Source organism: Manacus vitellinus, unplaced genomic scaffold (assembly GCF_001715985.3).
Source record: "Manacus vitellinus isolate BGI_N305 unplaced genomic scaffold, ASM171598v3 scaffold_29_pilon, whole genome shotgun sequence".
In the NCBI taxonomy this organism is placed as follows: Eukaryota; Metazoa; Chordata; class Aves; order Passeriformes; family Pipridae; genus Manacus; species Manacus vitellinus.
Window position 1 is genome coordinate 5,877,215 of NW_021940207.1, and position 21,665 is coordinate 5,898,879.

Below are 21,665 nucleotides of genomic sequence, written 5' to 3' on the forward strand. Positions count from 1 at the left end.
GGATCCCTGATCCCGGCCGTGCCGGATCCATCCCGATTTTTCCGCTCCCGCCACGCAGCCCCGCGGTGTTTCCCTCAAAACGCCCTCCCTCCCTGGCTGCCGCGGTGCCCGGAACCTTTGGGCAGAGAGGCGCGGTTTCCAGCCGGGCGGCCGGGGGAGCCCGGAAAGCGGCTCCCCCTGCCCTGCCCTCTTCCCGGCCGCCCGGGCCGCGCCCGGTTCCTTCTCGGCCCTCGGCTCCCCCCGGCTCCCAGGATGTGGCGGACGCGGGCGGCGGCGGCCGGTAAGCCGGACGGGTCAGGGCCGGGCCGCGGCGGGTTGCCGTCGGGCCTTGGGCCCCGCGGAGTCGGGGTGGCCCGGGGCGGGAGTCACGGGGCGGACCCGGGGCTGCCCCGGGGGTCGGTACCCCCGGGCGAGGCATTCCCCGCCCTCCAGCTCCCCGGGCACCTGCGGGAGGTGGTGCATCTGGAAGGGAGCTGCGTGTCCCGCGTTCTCACCCTGGGGAGCTCGGGCCACCCTTATGTCCAGGCGTTTTTCCGCCTCTGCATCCCGCTTGTTTTCCACCTTTCTCCTGCACCATTCCAGACAGGAGCAGGGAAGCTGAATGGCCCGCAGTAGCACGGTGTTCCTTGGTAGGTTTCATAGAATCACAGAATGGGTTGGGTTGGAAGGGGACCTTGGAAATCAACCAGTTCCAACCCCCATCTGGGAGCAGCAGTAGGAAAACAAACGTTGTCTAGTGCTGAATGAGAAAATGCCACAGTGCTTTTTGCTGAGTTTCCTTTGCTTTGTAATCACAGGTGTAACAGGCCACTTGTTTTACAAGACATAATCCCAGGGCAACATAAGAGTAGTCAGGTTGCAGGCCTGTAATCAGAGATTCTAGTGCCAGAGCTAAACATGTCTGGAAGGCTAATATTTGTTGTTAAAAACAGCTTTCCAGAGGCTTTAAATTTGGAACTCATTAAGTACTTGATTTAATAGCATAGTGTGGTATGGTTTTCAGTCTAACTGCACTGTTGTTCAGTGAAGATTTGAAGGTGTTCTTTTTGTCAGTGTTCATCAGGAGTTTTTAGCAGTGGGAGGAGAGAAGAAAGAAAGAGGAAGTTTGGTATAGTGAAAGAATAGGGGGGGGGTTAATTATTTATAAGATTTCATATTATTTAAAGGAGACTGGGTTTGAAAGATGCATACCACTCAAAAGGCAATTGTTGTTGATTGAGTTCTTGCCTTAAGACTATGAGATGGAATTCAATTTTTCCTTCAGTTTAAACATACAGACTGAATGCTGTCAAACACAGTGTGTTCTAAAAGAACAGTCACAGAGAAGAAAGTTACATAATATTACACAAAATGCCTTTAGCCCAGGTGAAGACAAATAATGAGGAGTAGCTACCATAGAATGTGCTACTACAGGTCTCTGCTGAAAATATTAAATATCCGTGTAATGAATTTCAAGACTGTAACTTCATTCATATTTTGCATCCAGTAAATGATTTAATATTAACCATTCTGATATGATGGTGGGATTAAAAATGTTACAGAAGAAATTGTTTTTTCCAGAGCAGTTGTCTTTTCCCTAAACTAACCAAACTACCCCCAGATGTTGAAATGTGCAGAATAGTGTAATTGAAAATACACAAGGAGCTTTATCCCAGGCTGAGTGTTTAATGTAGGCAGGGCAGGACCAATGTGGTTCCTGTGTTTCAACGTGTGCATTTCATGCCTGAGCTCTGTTTTCAGAGTCAGATTTTTCAGACTGAAATTTTCCCTCCTGCATGAATCTCAGTTCCTTCATGAAGGCATCAACAAACATGGTGCAGCCATCTCCAGAAGTAATGTTGTCTATGCACAACCCAAGACAAAACCACAGTCCTGTAATCCCAGAACTGCATTGTGTTAGAGTGAAAGGAACTGAAAGATGTTGTTGAGTACATCCTTTCAACCCAAAGCAGAATCTACTTTGCCAAAATAAGACAAATGTATTCTACAAAGGATTTTTTCTCTGTATTGTTTCTGTGAAAATCCTCTACAAACTTAATGTTCTTTAAAAGTTCTTTTAGAGAATAAGATAGACCAAACTGTTGTCTTGTATGTTGCAAATCTTCTGTGGACTTTAATTCTGTTTGCCCAACCTGTGTTTTACCACAGACATGTTACATGCCTTATTCCACTGTGGAAGTTAAATTGAATTCATAACAGACCGTATAAATGGTATATAAGGTTTTTGTTTCTGTAATCACTAGAAATTCCATACCCATTAACGATGTTTACAGCTTTTTATTTTCCTGGTACATACCAATGATGGCTGGAGATTGTACATTCAGAGTAATATAAGATTAACTGTAACCAGCTAAAATGTAATGTGACTTGCTTCTAAAGAGGCGTTTGAGTTAATGGTGTGTTGAAGAAACCAGTTTCTTAGAGCTTTTATTTCTTTCTTTTAGTGTCATCTGCCGAAGTCTGGCAAATAGCAGCTGTGGAATAAAGAGAAAATCGCCGCTTCAAAACCTGCATCTTGTTTGCCGCAGTATACATCATCCCTCCTATCCAAGTTCAAAGTTTCAAAGACCTCCTTTAAGGATATCCATTCAGCTGTTCTCTTCTCTTAATCGTCTTCCCCTTCGCAAAACAAAACTTTTAAATGTGAAATATGGATACCAGTTCCACAGGAACTTTTGGCTGGCTAGACTGGCGTCCAGGCTTCTCAAAGTTCGCTATCTTATATTAGGCTCTGCGGTAGGAGGGGGTTATACAGCCAAGAAGGTATTTATCTCTGGAAGCTGTTTTTTGCATTTTTTCTTTCTTATTACATGCTTCAAAACAGTAGTTCTTGGTATAGCCACAGAAATACAAAATGTCATTGTTTGGTTAACTAATGACAGTAAAGATGAGTGAATATGGAAAACATTGTTTTGGAGAACTACTGTAGACTTTAAAAGATCCAAGTATTACTCATATCTAAAGATGATGGTTTAGTATGTTTTATATGTAGGTATAACTTTTCAATAGATTGCTCATAAACTTCTCTGTGTACATTTCTTTTTCTATTTCTACCATTTTTTTTTTCCTTTTTGTGCTAGACATATGATCAGTGGAAGGACATGATGCCAGATCTCGATGAATATAAGTGGATTATTCCTGACTTCGTTTGGGAGCTTGATGAACTGATCGACTTCGGTATCACAAAAGCCATGTTGTTACTCTATCTAAAGACTGGCACATGTAAAACTTAAACATAAGAGCATAGGTCCTCAGCAGGCTCCAGGAGTAACTTCTTAGCTGTAATTTGACTGAACTTGTATGTTTAAACTTTGATGTGTGTCTCACCAAGGCGTTTGTATGAGTGTGTTTGTAGGAAGAAATTATGCATTGTTTAGTATGGATTTTCCATAATTCATCTTTTCATTTGAGAATGTTCTTGGTCCTTTCATAAGGCCATATAATCCTATTATTGAAAGAAGATTTGCAGCATGATCAAAGGGACTTACACAGGTTTTGGTAGCATTGTGCATGAAGTTCTTTCTTTCTATGTGAATGACACAAGTGAAGATATAAGTAGATAAGTAAAAAATATGTGTGAGTAAAAGACCGGTTGAAAAGGCAAAATAGTGAACCTCCCTGTCTACAAAATTAGCTTGAGGATACAGAAGAAAAGAAAATGAAAAATATAGACTCTTGTTTTCCTGAACCTTCAGGTTACAGTAGAGGTTTTTGCATATTTTCAGATGAAGGAGAAAAATCTGAAAATCAAGCACTGGCTTCTTATATATGCAGGGTAGAAAGGTGGTGTTCTTTTTTAAAAAAATCATTTATGAAGATTTTACTATGTAGAATCATTGTGTTGGAAAGGACCTTAAAGGTCATCTAGTTCCATGCCATGTATGAGCATTACACAGATAAATGCAGACTGAATAACTGAAACAAATGTTTTCTTGTTCCTATTGCTAGTGGACATGACATTTTTATAGTACTTTAAAGCTAATAATTTGACTTTTTTAAGGGATTACAAAATTGGTTTATTATGAGATTGAAAACTAAGCCTTTCTTAAAATGTTCGAGATGTGATCATAGTTACGAGTTCTGTGTAATTTTAAAAGATCCTCTACAAAATACATGAGAGATAATGTATGAAATGTGGTGAAATGCAGCAGTAATTTCTAGGTAATTATAAAGTACCTGAGGCAACTACCTTATCAGGAAGTTCAAAGTCTAAAAAAGCAATTGGTTTTTCTGATCTGATAATCTTTCCCAACACTAGTGGGGGGAGGTGTACGTGGGAAGAAACTTCTTAATACTTTTTTTAAAACAGAAAAAAGCTGCATCCTGAAACAGTTGCTAGGTTTTACAGCCTAAGCCATTTTTGTTCACAAAAAAAGTGGGGAAAAAAAAGCCCTACTCACTAACTGTTGTACTGTTTTCCTAGAAAAGCTTATCAAAGCCCTCCCTGATGCAGATGACCTTGCCAAACTTCTGCCCGACTTTGACAAGATTGGAGAGAGCTTCGCTTCACTGAAAGGATTTCTATCTCCTGGTGAGAACAATTTTTCAGCTTAGTTTCAATTTTAAAAGCATAACCTATTCAAGATGAGGGTGCAGGTTTGTCCTTAGACACTAAAAGAAAGTGGATCCTGAAAATGTATGGTTTCATTGAATATCTCGTCTGAAAGTGTTATGGATACAGGTAAGTGTAATGTATTTTTAAAAGCAAGAATTCTAGTAGCAAGTCCAGAGAACCAAAATGTGAAATTGAATAGCAAACTAGAATTCTTGTACAACTGTTACAGATTGAAAGCTTGATTCCTTCAGTGAGTCAGAGAAGCTGGATGTGACCAGCTAGAACTTGGTGGAAGTGAGAGTGGCACTGGATAGTAACAATATCACAGCTGTTACAGGAGAAATGAGTTGGATTATTAAGAATGAAGGTTTTTAATACTGCAAGCATGTGAAATAAGAAATTTGTAACAAAAGTATTTTTTGGGTTGAATTTGGATTGAATGATATTTTCCATCTGGACATGGCCCCAGAACTTTCTTGGAGATTTGGATTAGGTAGGGGCTGCATTTCAAAGGAATAGGTAGGAGTTTTAAATCCTTCACAAAAGACACAGGAATGGTCTGTCTATTCAGTGTACCCAGGCAGTTGCAGGCTTAATGGTTTTCATGTTTTGGGAGACTTAAATGAGACATTTCTATCAGTGGGCTTTTTAAAACTAAGAAATTACTGATTTGATCATCATATCTGACTTGCTAATGAGCACACCCAGTCATTCTTGTAATAAAGTGCAAGATTATTTCTATTGTATACCTTAATAATTATCAAACCACGTAACTTTGTATTCGTGAAAGGTGATATCTGTGAGGTGTTATTCTTCTAAGTGTGTTTGTAAATATTTTCATATCATTGTGCATAAGAAGTGTGTTTTGTTTCTTTAAAGTACTGTCAATGGAAGAATTAATTTATTAATCCTACAAACTTAGCAGGAACCTAAGTAGGGACCAAGCTCAGCAGAGAGACAAGTAGATTACCATCTCCTATGTATTTTGGCTGTTTAAAATTTTGAGAGTTTGAAGTTGTGTTGTTATTGACTGGTATCGTGAGATGTAACCTATTATTTGATATTATACTCACATAGGCATAGTGGCCATTTATGATTGTGTGGTCCTCCAAATGAGACAAAGATCCCTCATCTTTATTTTGCATTTTGTTTTGTATTTATAATTTTTATTTCCCCTCTTCTACTGATTTTTCACAGGTTACAATTTGGTTAGTGAAGTCATAGGAGCTTCTGATCTACTTCTGTTGTTAGGTGTGTAAAAGCCCTTTTTCCTGCCCTTAACCTGCCTTTTTAAAACAAACTTTAAAAGCTCTACTGTACTAAGAGGAGTGAATATCAATATAGGCACAACTATTTACAGCAATTTAATATTGATTTACAAATACTTTCCAGCTATTTTAAAAATGCTTCATAGAATTATAAAATATGCTAAGTTGGAAGGGACCCGTCAGAATCATTGAGTCCAACTCATGGCCCTGCACAGGACACCCAAGAATCACACCGTGTGCCTGAGAGTATTGTCCAAACACTTCTTGAACTCTGTCAGGCTCAGTGCTCTGACCACTTCCCTGGGGAGCCTGGTCAGTGCCCAACCACTCTCCAGGTGAAAAATCTTTTCCTGGCTTAGATCCTCCCCTCTGACAATGAATAGATTAACGATTGATATATGTCTGCCACAGTCCTTAGCAGATGCTTTTTATTTCAGGCTTTTTCCAGAGGCTTCTTTTTAAAATCTATGTCATTACAATAGGAAAGTTGCTTTTTTTTTTGTCATTACAGTAACACCTGTGGAATTCGTATTATCCTTCTGTGTTTCTCAGAGTTAATTTTACAATATTTTGAGAACTTTTAATAGTCTAACTGAAGCTGCCTACTGCCTTGTGATATAACTAATCTGAGTCACAATCTAGATAAAAAATTTTCAGATGAGTTTTAAACTGATTTTCTTCTTCAGTTTCTTAAGATTAATCTTTTTTTATAGGAACTTCAAAGATTATTGAATTACTCATTCACAGAGGTTGAAGCTTTAATTTTATGGTAGGCGTAGTTTGAGAATTTTTAAGTGCCTTTTGCATCTTATGAGTTTCTGTAATTATGTTCTAGGTGCTCCAGGAGAAACAGCATTCAGGGCTACTGACCAGGGCTATGACAATGACAAACAGTTCAAGAAGGTAATTACTCACTTGCAAAACTGAACATTTCTTGATAAATGGGTATTTATTTTTTGAAACTGCATCGGTAGCTAGTTGCAGATTTTATTTGAAGCACCTTGAAAAGAATTTATCATTGAAAATTACTTGAGTATGCATTACTGCTTTTCATATATATGAACAGTGCAGTGATAATAAATATTGCGGTGTAAGGAAATTTGAGGCAGTCCTAAAAATCTTTAGGAATTGCATTATTAAGAAAATCAGGTTTTTTATAAGAATGTGTTTTTAGGTATTTTATGTGCATTTGTAATTTTTCAGGGCATTTTCTCAGTGGCACTTGAGCTTCTAGCTTATTACAGAAATTGGTTTAGGCTTTTATAGTTATTTTTAAGCATTTCTGCTTGCAACCTCATTTGTGTTGACATTTTCATAGTTGTAATTCTTACTTAACAATTCCTGTCTTAATAAAGAATTTCCATTTCTTAAAGCAATCTGTTTTTTACTTTATCTAGATAAAGCATACATGACATTTTTGTTACTATTCTCTGGGAAAAAAAGTTACTGTATTTTGATAACTTCAAGATTTAGCATTTTTTTTTTTGTTTTCATGAGCAGTAGATCTTGTTTCTGTTAAATTCCTAAATTGTCATGTTGCTCATTCTTTCAAGGCTTTTCGTTTTTCCTTGGTTTATTTTTAAAAATTCTTTTAAAAATGAAAGGAAAGCAATATATATCAGGGAATTTGTAAATAATCATATAGTTATTTTTGCAACTAAAAGTGTCTGAACTGGGGCTTTTCCATAAATGACTTTTCTGTATATGCAGGCATGTATACATTTATTCTACTTTAATACTGCATGACAATGTATAGTGAAACCTGTACGAAGCTCACATCTTACTACCATTTTTTTCCCTTATAGAATAGTGCTGAATTTCTACATGCTTTTTATTTCCCATTTGTCTGCAAACTGTCCATTTATATTATTTTTTTTTTCTCTTGAGTGATTGCTTAGCACAGGTTTCACTGTATAAAACATAAAATATACCTTACTATTGATTTGTGAAGAAGTGGCCATCTGAGTTTATTGTCTTTAATAGCAAAATTAACTGAAATTTTTACTGAATACCAGTAGTACCATTAAAACTCATTATCCTGTATTTTTTTTTGATGCAGTGTCATCTGCATTTTAATGTTGCCAACAAAACTTTGGCTATGGTATGGAAAATATCTACCCATATGAAATCAGTATGATTTAGAAAACTTAGTCTACTGATTTTTGTTATTCCAATCATATCCAATATGTTGTGCTTAGAAACTGCTGGTTTACTAATTAATATGATCCATTTTTGTCAGAATATTTCAAACAAGTCACATATGAATACCTAAGAAAACATAATCATTGTTTGTTGCTGGGCAAAATTATTATTTTCAAGACAATGGATTAGATGGCCTTTTTACATTCAATGCTTACCACTGTCCACCAATACTAGTTTAAGAATTGTGATTGTATGGATGCATAAAATGCTGTAGTGTGGTATTAAATGTGTCTGAGCTTACTTTCTTTGTTTCGTTGTGAAGAGATTAGTAACTGATAAAGGAATCTAGGAATTGCTTATCAGGAGAAGCCTTCTGGAGAATTGTTATTGGGCATGATCCTCAGATGGGTCTCTAAAAACTTTGAGTAGAATGAATGAGAAACCAGTTACTTTGCAAAGTAACTGAGCGAGTGAAATGTGCCCTGAACACCGAATCCGACTGTACTGCTTCCTGTCAGCTAATGTGTTTACCTCATAATCTCTCACTTAATCCAAAAGGTACCATATTTTTAGAAGAGAATTAAATTAAGTGTGGAGTGTTCAGATAGTAATTTAAATAAATGGAGTTTAAATCTCTTTTTACCTGGATTAAAATCTCATGCCTTGAAGAACCTGCTGCACTCTTGAGGAGTTGGCAGCGTGTGGTTGCCTCGCTCGGCCCGCACTGGGTCACCTCCGTCAGTGGAAGAAGCAGCAGTGTCCCACAGCCCTTCACTACAGCTACTGCTGGAGAGGGAAAAAGAGACTTGAGTAACAAAGGTCACTTGACTGTGATCTGTTTTATTTTTTTAAAAAACATCCTATTCTTTTCGTTCTCGCAAGTTGCTCAATAAAATTTCCATAATTTTCTCTTTTTTATTAATAGGACCATTATATTCCCAACTTAGGTACTCTGGATAAAACTATGACATTTATTCAGATTTTTAAAAATTTGCCTCTTTACCCTCCTTATCATTTTCATACCTTTGCATTGCTTTTAAATTAAAGAGAGAGTCATACTCAGCTGAAGTACATTATATTAGCTTTTAATGTCAAATAATGGAGGGGAATTTAAAGTACGTGCAGGAACAATGTCAGCACTTGTTTTGCACCTAGATATCATTATGACTTTGCAGGGTTTATCTGAATGGGTCTGTCAACTATTTTTATTCCCCTTTACATTGTTTCTTTGACAATTAAAAGAATAAATAAAATGATTGTAAAGAACTTGAGTTTTGAAATCGCATTAATGGATTAAGTGTTGACTTTTCTAGATGAAATTCTTGAAAATAAACCTAGTTTTACACTAGAATGATTGATTGATTTTGGTGGAGGGGACACACAGTGTCCAAAGAGAGAGATGTAAATATTTTTGTTTGTGTCTTGATTCTTAGCATCCTGGGTGTTGTGTGTATAGTTCTGTGCTATTTAAAGTTCTTGATTTTTAATATTTTTTATTTATTATATTTTTATATATAAAAATATATACATATAATTTTTATATTTTTAATACAGTGGTATGAATTAAGAAATAGAATATAAAGGAAATAATAAGATTACTGACTGATATATACAAAGAAGAAAGGATTACAGAGAAGCCTTTTAAATTACTTTATTTTTTATTTGAATATTTTATTAAATGGGGTAACTGTAGTTGAAAAGGGCTTTTCATACTTTACTATGGAATAAGATTCACATGTACCAGATGTCTTAGAAAGTAATTGGTCAATAAATAGTTAGATTTGGTGACTTCAAACATTTGTTACGTTTCCTGTTCAAATGCTAAAAGGCCTTCATGGCAGATTTTGTTCAGTGTTTTTTCTTATTTTTTTTTTTGACTCATAACAATGTTTAAATAGACTGTGTCAGGTCATATTGAGAGTTTCCCTGTCTGCAAAAATGGCAAAATATTATTGTTGTTCCTCAGATATTAAGTATAACTGTGAAGCTCTCTCTCCTTGCTGCTGTTATAGAAATGAAATCTTTTGCCTGGTTCCTGGTGCTGCTCTAATGCATTTGCTAGTCTGGCAATAGAGACATTTATTAAATCTTAAAATGGTTCAGTAAAATACAAATGAGAAGATTTTTCTGTGTTTGAAATGATACAAATCGCTATTTAACAAACATTTATATTTGGTCATTTGGTTGTCTCTCTCCTTTTTGCATTTTCTCCTGTGTTGTTTATCCTTATGTGTACATGCCTGTGTGTGTATTTCATGCAACAAATGTATAACTTGATCATAGATGTCTTGAATCCTTACACCAAAGTTCTATTTCAGGGTTTGTTTTCATTCCTGAAGTACATTTTTGAAACATTTCATTTCACTGCATGTTTTCTTAAAATATGATGTATTATTTTGTAAAGAGCATTATTTAAATAGTTCATTAATCCTTTTGTCTGCATTCTCTGAAATAACCTGTTCGTAAAATTATGGTAGATACTGACATGATATTTCTAAACTAATTTTGAAAGACAGCTTACCATTATAAGAGTATTTTCAGTGGAGGGAGAAGAGAAGAAAACTAAGCTTTGTGGAAATGCTGAATGAGTAAAGGAATAAGGATTAAGTTTTAGGGATTTTTGAAGTGATCATGAAGGATTATGACAGCATCAATTTAAGTTGCAGTGTGTTGCAGAAGTGGAGAGGGGGCGCTTTTTTTTTTATTTTTAATGCTCTAGAAACTATTCTTCTGATAGTTTGAGAAAATTAAGTAGCAGGCAAAAATCATCTTTCTATAAACTGTCTGTGTTTTGCTGGTTATAAAAACAAAAAGAGAACTTTTATGACAAAGCTGAGCCTCTTAGCTGTTGTGCACAGCTGTGTGTAGAATATCCAAAACACTGTAGATACCTGGATAGTTAGATTCTGAAAAATTGCTGATGCTTAAGAACTTCTGGTATGAGTAACTGAAATGAAATTCTGAACACTCTGAGAATATTTTAAAGCCAGCATAGTTGAATTTTTAAAATATTTAGATGCCTAGTCAATGTTGAATGTAATTAGGAAGTGTAGCTAAATGGTGATTGTTTTGTTCTAGCTGGATTTGCAAAATGCATAGTTTTGCTGGCTCTATCCACTCCGGGTAGCAAGAGATCTCGCTAATGAAACTTCACTTTTGTTTGAACTGACCCATTCATACCTGGTTTTCATCTGTCTTTGTTATACCCTTTGGTTTAACTTTGTTCTCCTTACACCCCAAATTTTCCTCTCCTTTTTATTATAAACTCATGGCAGGGCCTGCTTGGGGAACTCATTCTGTTACAACAACAAATCCAGCAGCACGAAGAGGAAGCGCGCAGAGCCACTGGCCAATATAACATGGGCTCATCCCAGCAGAAGCGAAAGGTGATGACTTAAGGGACGATATGTACTGCATTCACACTAATCAAATACTGCAGCCTTCTGCATTTGAGCTAGAAAAATCTAACTAATTAAATCAGGGGCCCAAATAATTGCTACAGCCAGCTTCACTACAGTGTAGTGTGTATGTATAGTCCTGTTTCAATTTAACCAAGTTGCATTTAAAGCGTGATGTTAAAAGCAGAACAGGTCATTCGGGTCACATAGAAATTGAACGTATGTCCTCTGTCTATAAAAACTGTTATTTAGTGTCCATACATTAAGAAAACATTTAAGGAAAGTGTGTGAATTAATGTCAAGTCTGTTTACTGTTGCTTATTGTAGCTTTATCTTGTAACAGTGTAGCTATTTTCAGGCAATACATGTCTGGGAACTTTTTTCCCTGCTTTATACTGTTACCAGTCTGAAAATGACAGGAACTTCTTAGAAACAATTTTGCACAAACAATGAAATACTGCTAATAATAACAGTATCTACTGTATAGTAATCAAAGGTAGTCCTTTGTTTTCTGTCTTAAAGCAGAATTTATACTGATATGTTGTAGTTGTTGAACATCTGCAGTTCACTTTACTTACTTAATTTAACGTCATTTTATTAATTATTATATGACTGAGATTAATTGGAAATTCTTCATAAATTGGGATATTTTAGTTGTCTAATCTGTTACAATGTGTAATTTTTGACTGCACTGATTTGTTGGCTGCTTTTGTGCCCCCTCAAAAGCTTTCTGATTACTTGTGCTCTTCAACAGCTTTGGAATTGAGCACTGAGTACAGAACCTGATATTCTGTACATCTGAAGATAAATCCCACAAAAAGAGGAATACACTAAGTGTGAACTAATTTCTAAACTTTTAGACATAATTGTATAGCAATTAATGTAATTGTCATGCTTTTTAGTCAACAGAGGAAAATCACTGTTCTATGAAAGTATAGTAGCATTTCATACTCAAATGTTTTATTTTCTTTCCGTATTGTTTTTTGTGTTTTAGACTTAGAACCCCTGGCAATTCTAAACTGTTAATGCTCTTTCAGTTTAAAAAAAAAGATGGTGAAAGACATTTTTTCCTCATTTAATTTTTCAAATTTATTTAGTTAATATTCTGTCTGGATTTAAAATAACACTGATGCATTCTATCTTCAGTTATACTGACTCTAAGCATTGTACAATAAAATATAATGTAAATTTAATTATTTGAGATTACTTTTTCTCAGTATGTGTCCTACAGTTGTTCTTGCATTCATTCCCTTCCAGATGTGTATTTTAGTAAGAGTAACAATGTCTTCAGTAGTCTAAATGTTCTCTATTGTTCAGTTACTTTTTTTTTAATAAAGGTAACTTCTTCAGCCTCTGTCAGATTGTATACAGTTTATTGAGAGAGCTGGAGTATGGAATAGTAGCTTGAAGTTTATAATAAAATGTATGAATTGTAAAAATTGCTGGAAAGGCAGTACAATATTTGATATATAAAAATTTATCAGCCTAATAAACACAATCAGGAAGGAAAAATGAGCTTGATATTGCATTTGTTTCTGATTGAAATTCTACTTTGTTAGTACTTTGTTGCAACTAATTCCACAATTCCCAAGCTGTGAAGCAACTTCAAGGATTATCTTTGGAAATATTATCCTGCCCTCTGTGGAAGGTACTTTGTGTCTTCTGAGTGTTGAAGGTCTACCTACCTTTGCATATAAAAGGTTTTAATTTAGCATTCAGGTCTCCCATTTGGCACACATACTTATGACAAGGAATGTGTCTTTGTCACACTAATCTTTTTGCTTGCATCAAATTAAAAGAGATGTTAGACTATTTTCTTTAATATCTTAATATGATGATAGGACTCAAAGATCCTAATTATTGATCCAGATTCTCCTTTAGAAGAATAAATAATTCCTGTCATGGAAATAAACCATCATAGGTCCTTTTGAAAATATGTAAACTAATATTGTTTATTTTTTAGCTGAGTTGGCTTCCTTGCCTCTCTATTAGAGAAGTTTTGTTGGCCGATTTTCTTGCACATTTTTCCATTTTAATTTAATTACTCAGTATTAGATCTATCACAGTTGTAAATTAAATAATAGTAAGAACCATCTCACACTCAAGAGAGAATACTATAACCAAAAAGCTCATTGTTTCCTGTTGGGTTTTTTTGGTCAGCCTTATCATAAATATTTAGCAGTATAATTTTTGAGTTTATAGAGCTGCACTGTGCATGGCTGCTTGAATGCATTTGGTCTGGACCTTGATAGTTTCATTTATGTGGAAATCATTGTAGTTTTGTAGATGATCAATTTAAAATTATTTGTAGTATTGTTAGAGAATATACAAGAGCAGTAACTGGTTTTGAAGGTACTGGATTTTCAGAGGCATGTCATTACTTTGTACAATATGTAGCAAATATTGTTGGAAAGCAACAGCTCTGCAAAATGTTTGAGGAGCTTTCAGTAATCTTAGTAAACAGGTATCTGCATCTGTGTGCAGGAATCCTTGATTAAAAATGGCTCACAGCTCTTTATGCTGGCAATGGGGAAAGAAGGAGGAATCTTGATATACAAACCATGCTTAACTGGATTAAACAAAAACTGATGTGCCTGTGTAGACATACTTTAGTGGTTAATTTTTTATTTTACTTTTATTTTGATGAAATCGTAGATTAGTCGTGTGGCTATTGATACTTCAGATTGTTAGTTTGAGCTTTTCAGTATTGGCAACTTAAACATTTTTAGCACTGTTTGTGGAGTACATGTTCAAAGCACTGTTGGTACTAACACTGAAATAACACCTGCACCAAACACTGAGGCAAATACATCATTCTAGAGCTGTTTGTTATTTTTGACATAGCTTACCTAATTGTCCTTGTCAGAATTAACTATCTAGTGCCAGATAATTCTTTGCTTCATATCTTGCAACGTGTGTGCTGTGTGCAATATTTTGACTCACTGTGTTGAACGTAAGCACACAGCCCCTAGAGACACTGCTCGTGTGGTCAGAGGTGTCTGTAGGGATGGGTTTCAGAGGTGCATCACAAGTCCTTTGAGAACAGCTTACTTAAAAGCAGAGAACAGGAAAATATTGACTGTTTTGAAAGTCTGTATCACATGGAAACACTTTGTTTTCCTTTTCTTTCCTTAATTTTCTTGTTTCTTATGACTCTCCACACCATTCTCTTTGCTCTCCTACTTTTATTTTCCCCTTATGTCTCTGAGGTGTTGAAAGTGTGTGTATATGTAAGTATTTATTTACATATACCACCTTGTGGCTGCACCATCAAGTCCTCTCTGCTAAACTAACCCTGTTTCTGATGCGCTTTTGCTACTGCTGAACTAATTAACAGAAGTGAAAAGCTAATTGACAGCACTTCCTCTTTGCTGTTACTCAACCAAGAAAATAATTGGACAAAGATGGAAGTGTCAGCTTGGATTTCTTTCTATAAAGTGCAGACAGAATTCTGTACATTACAGTCTTAATAGCTAAATAATATTGATCACTATGAATAATTGTGGATTTTTGTCTTGTTTAATCTGTAACAACTGTTGTGAAATTATAGTAACAGAATTAATTTATGTCTAAATGACAGCTGTCCTCTGCATAGTAGATAGTATGCTCTTCTGATCTGAAGCTGCCTTGAGTTGTAAATGTCACATGAGCTTTATTACATAAAGTTTATTTAAATATTAAAGCTTCCAGTAATTGTTTAGATTACATTTTTTTCTAAATTGAATATTTCATCTGTCAACTATTGGATTTTATGCTGTTTGTAAATATTTACATCATAGCAATTTGTATTGCACCATTTATACTTTTGTCTGTGTGTTATTAAAAGGGGATTGTTTTAAACAACTGTTTATTACATCTTGATGAACATATTTTATGAATATTTGTCTAAAAATGGTTCTTAGTGCCTGATCTTATTACATTAATGCCTTGAACTTCAAAATATCTTGTACTATAATATCTTAATTTTTCGAGTTTTTAATGTAATTTAAATAATTTTGAAATAACCCTTCAAGACTGTCCTACCTAACATTTATGAAGTTGTGCGGCTTGTTCAGATTTATAATTCTGACAAACAAGTATGAAATAAGAATCCTCGTGAATATTCAGAATTAGTGAATGCTCACTTGAAAGTAGTTTCTGTAGCAATCAGGTGTCTAGTGATTTTATCCCATTAACATCGTGCTAATTCAGAGGATTAACATACGAGATCCTGAGAATTTGACCACAAAACTTTCATTTAGTTCACTGGCCCGAAAACTCCCTCAGCACTGTATAAAGTTGCTTTTCCCTAAGCCCACTTTCCTAGTGTTAAGTCTTGAAGGATTATTTTTTGCATTTGCATGTACTGAAATTCAGACAGTTCTTTGATGTGAATCTCCTGTAGCAGGTGGAGGTTTCCATCTCAGCCTTAAATCTCAAATGCTAATTGAAGAATTTTACTTGCTTTAAAATGCATGTTAAGTCAGTTTTCTTATGTGGAGCGAAGCTTTCAGTTTGTGGTTTGGTTATTTGCAGTGGTTGAACTAAACAAGTGATAGTAGCCATGATTATTTTTCTTTGTAGGTTTCTGACAAAGAGAAGATTGATCAACTTCAAGAAGAACTTTTACGCACTCAGGTGACTTTTCTGACTTACTGGTGTCTTAAGTAGTGATTTATGTGCAGCAGACTCAGATTTACTAGACAAAAGCAACCCTGAAATACTTTTGGTTAAACTGCAGTGCTTTTTTCAATCTGAGTTTATCAATACAGAGTTCTGTGTGTTGGCACAGACCGAAGATTAATCTAGTTTGTTCTTTCTCTGACAATGACTTACAGAATGCAAGACCTCATTCCAACAAAGTTTTAATCTCCTTAATTAGCAAGGCAGAACTAGTTATTTTTAAGGTAGATTTTTTCAGGGCTGATGCATGTTAATCATGTTTATCAGTATTTTGGTTTGCTTGCTCACTTTTCTAAAGTTAATGTACTTAATCTTTTATCTACTCACTTCTAAATTGGTTGTCTTTTTGGCTCAGCCACATTGTTTTGAGACAAGTTTTTGTAACCTCTTCATATATTTGCTAGTTTTGCATGCATTTATTATTTACATTTTTTTTACTAACAGCTTGAAATTTCTTTTGTTCTTAAAAATATACTCAGGCCCAACGCATTACTACATCATAGAAAATGGTTTTCAGAGTAGATACCAAAAAAAGAAAAAAAATATATAATCTTCAGAGTACTATGATAATCTCTTAAACAGGACTGAGCTGGTACCGTTGTATTTGAGCTGAGGTTGTATGCTGATTCACATTTAAGGCCTGTGACCTTTTTGGTTGAATGGCCAGTTCCCACTGACACTAATTTCTGTCTGATTCCATAAGCACAGCTTCTTTGAAAATGATGCTTAAGATGCCTAAAGATTGATTTATGTGTGGTCTTATTAGGACTTTGGAAGCAAAGGAGTTGCAAAAAAAAATTCTAATGGTCTTTGCTTGATGACCTTATATTTTTAATAGCTAATGATCACAAAGGTTTCCATATTTTTGAAGGACTTGCCTGAGGGATTATACATTTTCCATGGGTAAAACTTTGCATATGTGAGTGTACTATTTCCATAATTACACAAGTATATTTGTCCTTCTGTTTTATAGCTCAAATACCAAAGAATGCTTGAGCGACTAGAGAAGGAGAACAAAGAATTAAGAAAATTGGTACTGCAAAGAGATGACAAGGGAATTCATCAGAGGAAGTTAAAGGTATTTATGTGCTACAAAACCACATAGAAATGTAATTATCCCACATTTTCCCCTATTTCCATGATGCTGTTCCATTTTTTAATTCATTTGTGAACTTTTAACATTAGTTTTAAGATACTTCTGCTAATTTTTTGACTCATCCAGGCTGTTATACATCCTGTCCTTTTTTTTTTTTTTTAAGTACATAGCTTTTGGAAATGGCTTCAGTTGAAGAGCACAAAGGGGTTACCACATCTAACTAAATAACCTACCCAAGTGATTGGGAAATGGGATTGGGTTATTTGATTTAGCTTCACTGTATTTTCTGATAATCTTGCTTCCAGGTCTTCTTACACCTTACCTTCTTACACACACAGTCTGATACTTTTATGCTGTGTCATGTTTCTTACTGAGTTTGGTAGGAATAAGTTATGGGGTCAGAAAACTTCATTTAATGGCTCTGTATAAATCCAGGGGGACTGAACTAAGTATGCTTTTGCTTTTGCCTGCCAACATCCTGAGCATTCTAAAAATGGATGTTTTCTACCTCTCTCTGCATCATTCACTGACCAATATTGATCTTGCTCTTTCCTCTGAGAACTGGAAGATAAAGAGTTCTTATTTGTACAGAATGAGACTGATAACTCTATACCTTTGTTAATGCTTATTGTTCATCAAACTAAAGATGTAACTCAATGTTTAATGGAAGGAACTCAGTTCAGCTTCTTAACTTGGAAACTGTTGTTCTCTTATGCTATACATAAGTAAGAGCTCTCATTTTCCTCCTTCAGCAAAATGCTGTAGTATTTTCATCCACAGGAGGCAAGGAGTGACTTTACTTGGTATTGTACTTCATGAAACAAAGATCTGAGCTGCAGTGTAGACAGTTGAGATTTCAAACCATCGGGAGAGAATAAAAGCATTTTTACACGTGAGTTTACAGATGAAGTAGTCTGAAACTCAGTCTTTGTTGTCTTAATTGGCTGTGTATTCTTTCTGTACTTCTTTTTTGCAGAAATCCTTGATTGATATGTATTCTGAAGTACTTGACATACTGTCTGATTATGATGCCAGTTATAACACTCAAGATCACCTACCTAGAGTAAGTACATAACAAATTCAGTGATTTTTTTTTTATGAAACACCAGTCTTATAATTGAATAAAGCATTTAATTTTATTCTCTAAGTTCAGATACTGCTGCTGTGCTCAGCTTTTAATTTTAAATGGTTTCAGTCAAGGTGCCCCATGCTCCTTGGCTTCGTAAAATGGCTGTTTGCCAGTGTGTGTGAGTGGAGCTCAGAGGGTAAGGTGTCCTGGCTGTCTCCCTGCAGCAGTGCTGATTTTGGAGGGGGCGGTGGGAAGGGTGTAGGGGACAGCCAGGAATGCTTCCTGCTTGCACAACCACCTGTAGCACTGGTTGCTTCTATAGAAAACCACTACGATGGGGAAATGACAGCAACTACTTCAGAATTCAGCTTCAGGATAAGCATCTATTAGATGTGTAGTGTTTTGCTGGCTGAAAGGATCTTGTATAAGAAGAGAAGAGCTGCCTGCCACGAGAGCAGCAAGTCCTTCCTCTCTTCATTAGGTGGTGCTTTGTGGACTGTACTGTCTTAAGTCAATTTTTTTGCGTGACTACAACTTAGTACTTCTTCAAAGATTCCATTTTTAAACTAATGCATTTATTATCAAACAGAATACACCTGCTCTTGAGACAGATTCATGTATTTCTAGTCAGCCTGTCTAAGCTTTCAGAATGTCCTGCTGAAAGCCAACAGCTGCTTAAACTTTCACTTAAGGTGGTGGTGGTTGGAGATCAAAGTGCAGGAAAAACCAGCGTGTTAGAAATGATCGCCCAAGCCCGCATATTCCCCCGAGGGTCTGGGGAGATGATGACACGCTCCCCTGTTAAGGTAAGAAGCATCCTAATCTCTGAATCAGCATTTGCTGTATTATTCTCTCTCTGATCATGCCATGAATTGAAGTATATGTAAACATACATTTATAATATGACCTCTAAACAAGAGGGTTGTTTCAGCCAATGATAAAACCTCTACAGGCCAATATATAATCCATGTATACTGTCTGTATAGTAGTAATGCCTACCATTAAGTAATTCTTTGATAAATAAGCATTATATATAGTTGTATTTCTACAGTGGGAAGTGCACATACTTCTCACGTTTCTCTGTGTTAGATTTGCTGTACTTTCTCATTGGGCTTTTACCATTTAGGTAACCCTTAGTGAAGGTCCCCACCATGTGGCTTTATTCAAAGACAGCTCTCGGGAGTTTGATCTGACCAAAGAGGAGGATGTAAGTATAAAGAAGTGACTGGAAGTCAGTGTGACTTTTATTAACTCTGAAAAAAAATGTGTCTTTGTGATCTGTAAGCCCCTGTTTAATTCGAGTGAAATTTGATATTTTGCTTTTCTTGTAACAGCTTGCAGCTTTGAGAAATGAAATAGAAATCAGAATGAGAAACAGTGTGAAAGAAGGGTGCACTGTTAGCACTGAGGTAAGACTTCTCAAATATTTAATGGCAAATGTCTGTACATGTATATCTTTTGTAAGTACCCTTCAACTAGGTTGCTGTAGTGAATCTAGTTAGTGTATACTTAATAGTTTGCACTTGCAAAGTGTATTTGGACTGTTAAACTGTTAAAATCAGTTTTATATAACAGTTACTTGCATTTAAAGTTGTAGTTCCTATTTAAAATTTACAGGTTGTTACTGATTAAAGCATATGTGTGTAAATATGCATTTATATAGTTTTATATGTGTGTGTTTGTGTATGCAATGACATTCAAAGTAGGTGTGTGTATAAATCTTGAATTTCAATTTTACCTCACAGACCATCTCCTTAAGTGTGAAAGGTCCTGGTTTACAGAGAATGGTATTGGTTGATTTACCTGGAGTCATTAGTGTAAGTATGGAAAAAATAAAAAAATTATTTAAATTAACACATGAAACTGAGGTAGTGTTATTGGTGAGAACATTAGCTGTTGGGTTTTTTTTTAACATCTTTGTTTTCTTTTTTCTTTCCTTTAAATATATATTTCCATATACACATTAAAGACTGTGACATCAGGTATGGCTCCAGATACAAAGGAAACTATCTTTAGCATCAGCAAGGCCTACATGCAGAATCCTAATGCCATCATCCTCTGTATTCAAGGTAATCAGAGTCTAGATAGTTATCCAACTGGCAGGACATTTTGTTTTAATCATGGTTCTTATGTTACTCTGGGATCTGATTATATTAAATTACCTTTTGTGCTAATTTGTATGGTGTACAAAACAGAATGCTGTGGAATGTCTGTTTATAAATTAAGGCAATCTGTGCAGAATTTGTGGCAAAAAGCAACTTTTTGATAAGAGTTTTTAGTCGTTAAAGAAAAATGGTGGTGATAATATTCAAGATTTCTTCAAAAGTATTTTTGGAGGCAGCATACAATAATGGAGTTGAATATTTTGAGCAAGCTGGTATTGTTCTGAACTTAAATATAACAAACTAGTTTTTTATGATGCTGGGAACAAAGCAAATTGTCACTCTGTGTACCCAAAAATGGGTCTAATTTTACTGGTTTTAAGTTGTAACATGAAACTTACTTGACACCTACCGTGTCTTCAGTGTGTTAGATTACATCCTCCCTGAAACACAACTTCGTGTGTATTTTAGATGGGTCGGTGGATGCAGAACGCAGCATTGTCACAGACTTAGTCAGCCAAATGGATCCCCAAGGAAAAAGGACAATTTTTGTGTTGACAAAGGTTGATCTCGCAGAGAAAAACGTGGCTAGCCCAAACAGGGTGAGTTGAAAGTGTTTTTATCACATTGTGACGGCTAAAGTCACACATGGTAAAATCCTTGAGACGCTGTTGTAAACATTGGACCTCACCTACCTGTTCTAGATGGTTTTGAGTGCTTATTTCTGTATTCAGTATGATTTTTTTTTTTTGATGGTTGTTGTTTTAATTTCTCTCAGGCCTTGCTTTTAGTGATCAACTGTGTGACTGCAGTCCCAACTTGCTACAATACTGATTTGTTTCATGAAGGTGACCTGAACAAGTTCCATTTCCCAAATAGGCATTTTTGCTGTATTTTGTGTTTGCTGTGTTATGTCGTATTTGTTTTATGCCTTTATTTTTTTGTTTGTTTTAAGTATCAGTAGAACTCATAGTCCCATGACAAACTGCATCCTGCAGTACTCTATGCAGAGATGTAACCAGATCTGGCTTTAAAATTGTGCCAAAGGAAATGAAGGAAAGGATGTCTCTGTGCAAAGTTAACCATGGCTTTTTTAATCCTTTATTTTCATAGATCCAGCAAATCATTGAAGGCAAACTCTTCCCAATGAAAGCTTTGGGTTATTTTGCAGTTGTTACTGGAAAAGGTAAAGAGAGCTCTAGCTCTGCTTATTTTGTCCTTGGTAGCAGAGAAAACTGTCTAGATGGAACTGTTCCAGCACTCTTTTCTTTCTCCAGGAAACAGCAGTGAAAGCATTGAATCTATTAAAGAATATGAAGAGGAATTTTTTCAAAATTCAAAGCTATTAAAGTATGTTGCTGTTTTATTCTTTT

General features: G+C 35.6%; 1 protein-coding gene across 8 annotated transcripts in view; it reads left to right on the top strand.

Moving 5' to 3' along the window:
• The first annotated feature begins 223 nt into the window (after positions 1-223).
• OPA1 (OPA1 mitochondrial dynamin like GTPase) overlaps positions 224-21,665 on the top strand; it is a 52,614-nt gene continuing 31,172 nt past the window's right edge. For 2 of the 8 annotated variants that reach the window (XM_029960766.1, XM_029960765.1), the window contains exons 1-18: positions 224-280; positions 2,445-2,763; positions 3,081-3,177; positions 4,424-4,531; positions 5,753-5,806; positions 6,659-6,726; positions 11,241-11,351; positions 15,927-15,980; positions 16,999-17,103; positions 18,098-18,184; positions 18,883-18,996; positions 19,317-19,397; positions 19,525-19,599; positions 19,936-20,007; positions 20,160-20,259; positions 20,764-20,894; positions 21,406-21,478; positions 21,570-21,642. In XM_029960766.1, coding sequence (XP_029816626.1) covers positions 3,102-3,177; positions 4,424-4,531; positions 5,753-5,806; positions 6,659-6,726; positions 11,241-11,351; positions 15,927-15,980; positions 16,999-17,103; positions 18,098-18,184; positions 18,883-18,996; positions 19,317-19,397; positions 19,525-19,599; positions 19,936-20,007; positions 20,160-20,259; positions 20,764-20,894; positions 21,406-21,478; positions 21,570-21,642 — 1,382 coding nt within the window. In that variant the 5' untranslated portion in view covers positions 224-280; positions 2,445-2,763; positions 3,081-3,101. Of the gene's footprint in view, positions 281-2,444; positions 2,764-3,080; positions 3,178-4,423; positions 4,532-5,752; positions 5,807-6,658; positions 6,727-11,240; positions 11,352-15,926; positions 15,981-16,998; positions 17,104-18,097; positions 18,185-18,882; positions 18,997-19,316; positions 19,398-19,524; positions 19,600-19,935; positions 20,008-20,159; positions 20,260-20,763; positions 20,895-21,405; positions 21,479-21,569; positions 21,643-21,665 lie in introns of those variants that run through there. The other 6 variants (XM_029960769.1, XM_029960768.1, XM_029960771.1 and 3 more) reach the window with 4 other exon arrangements.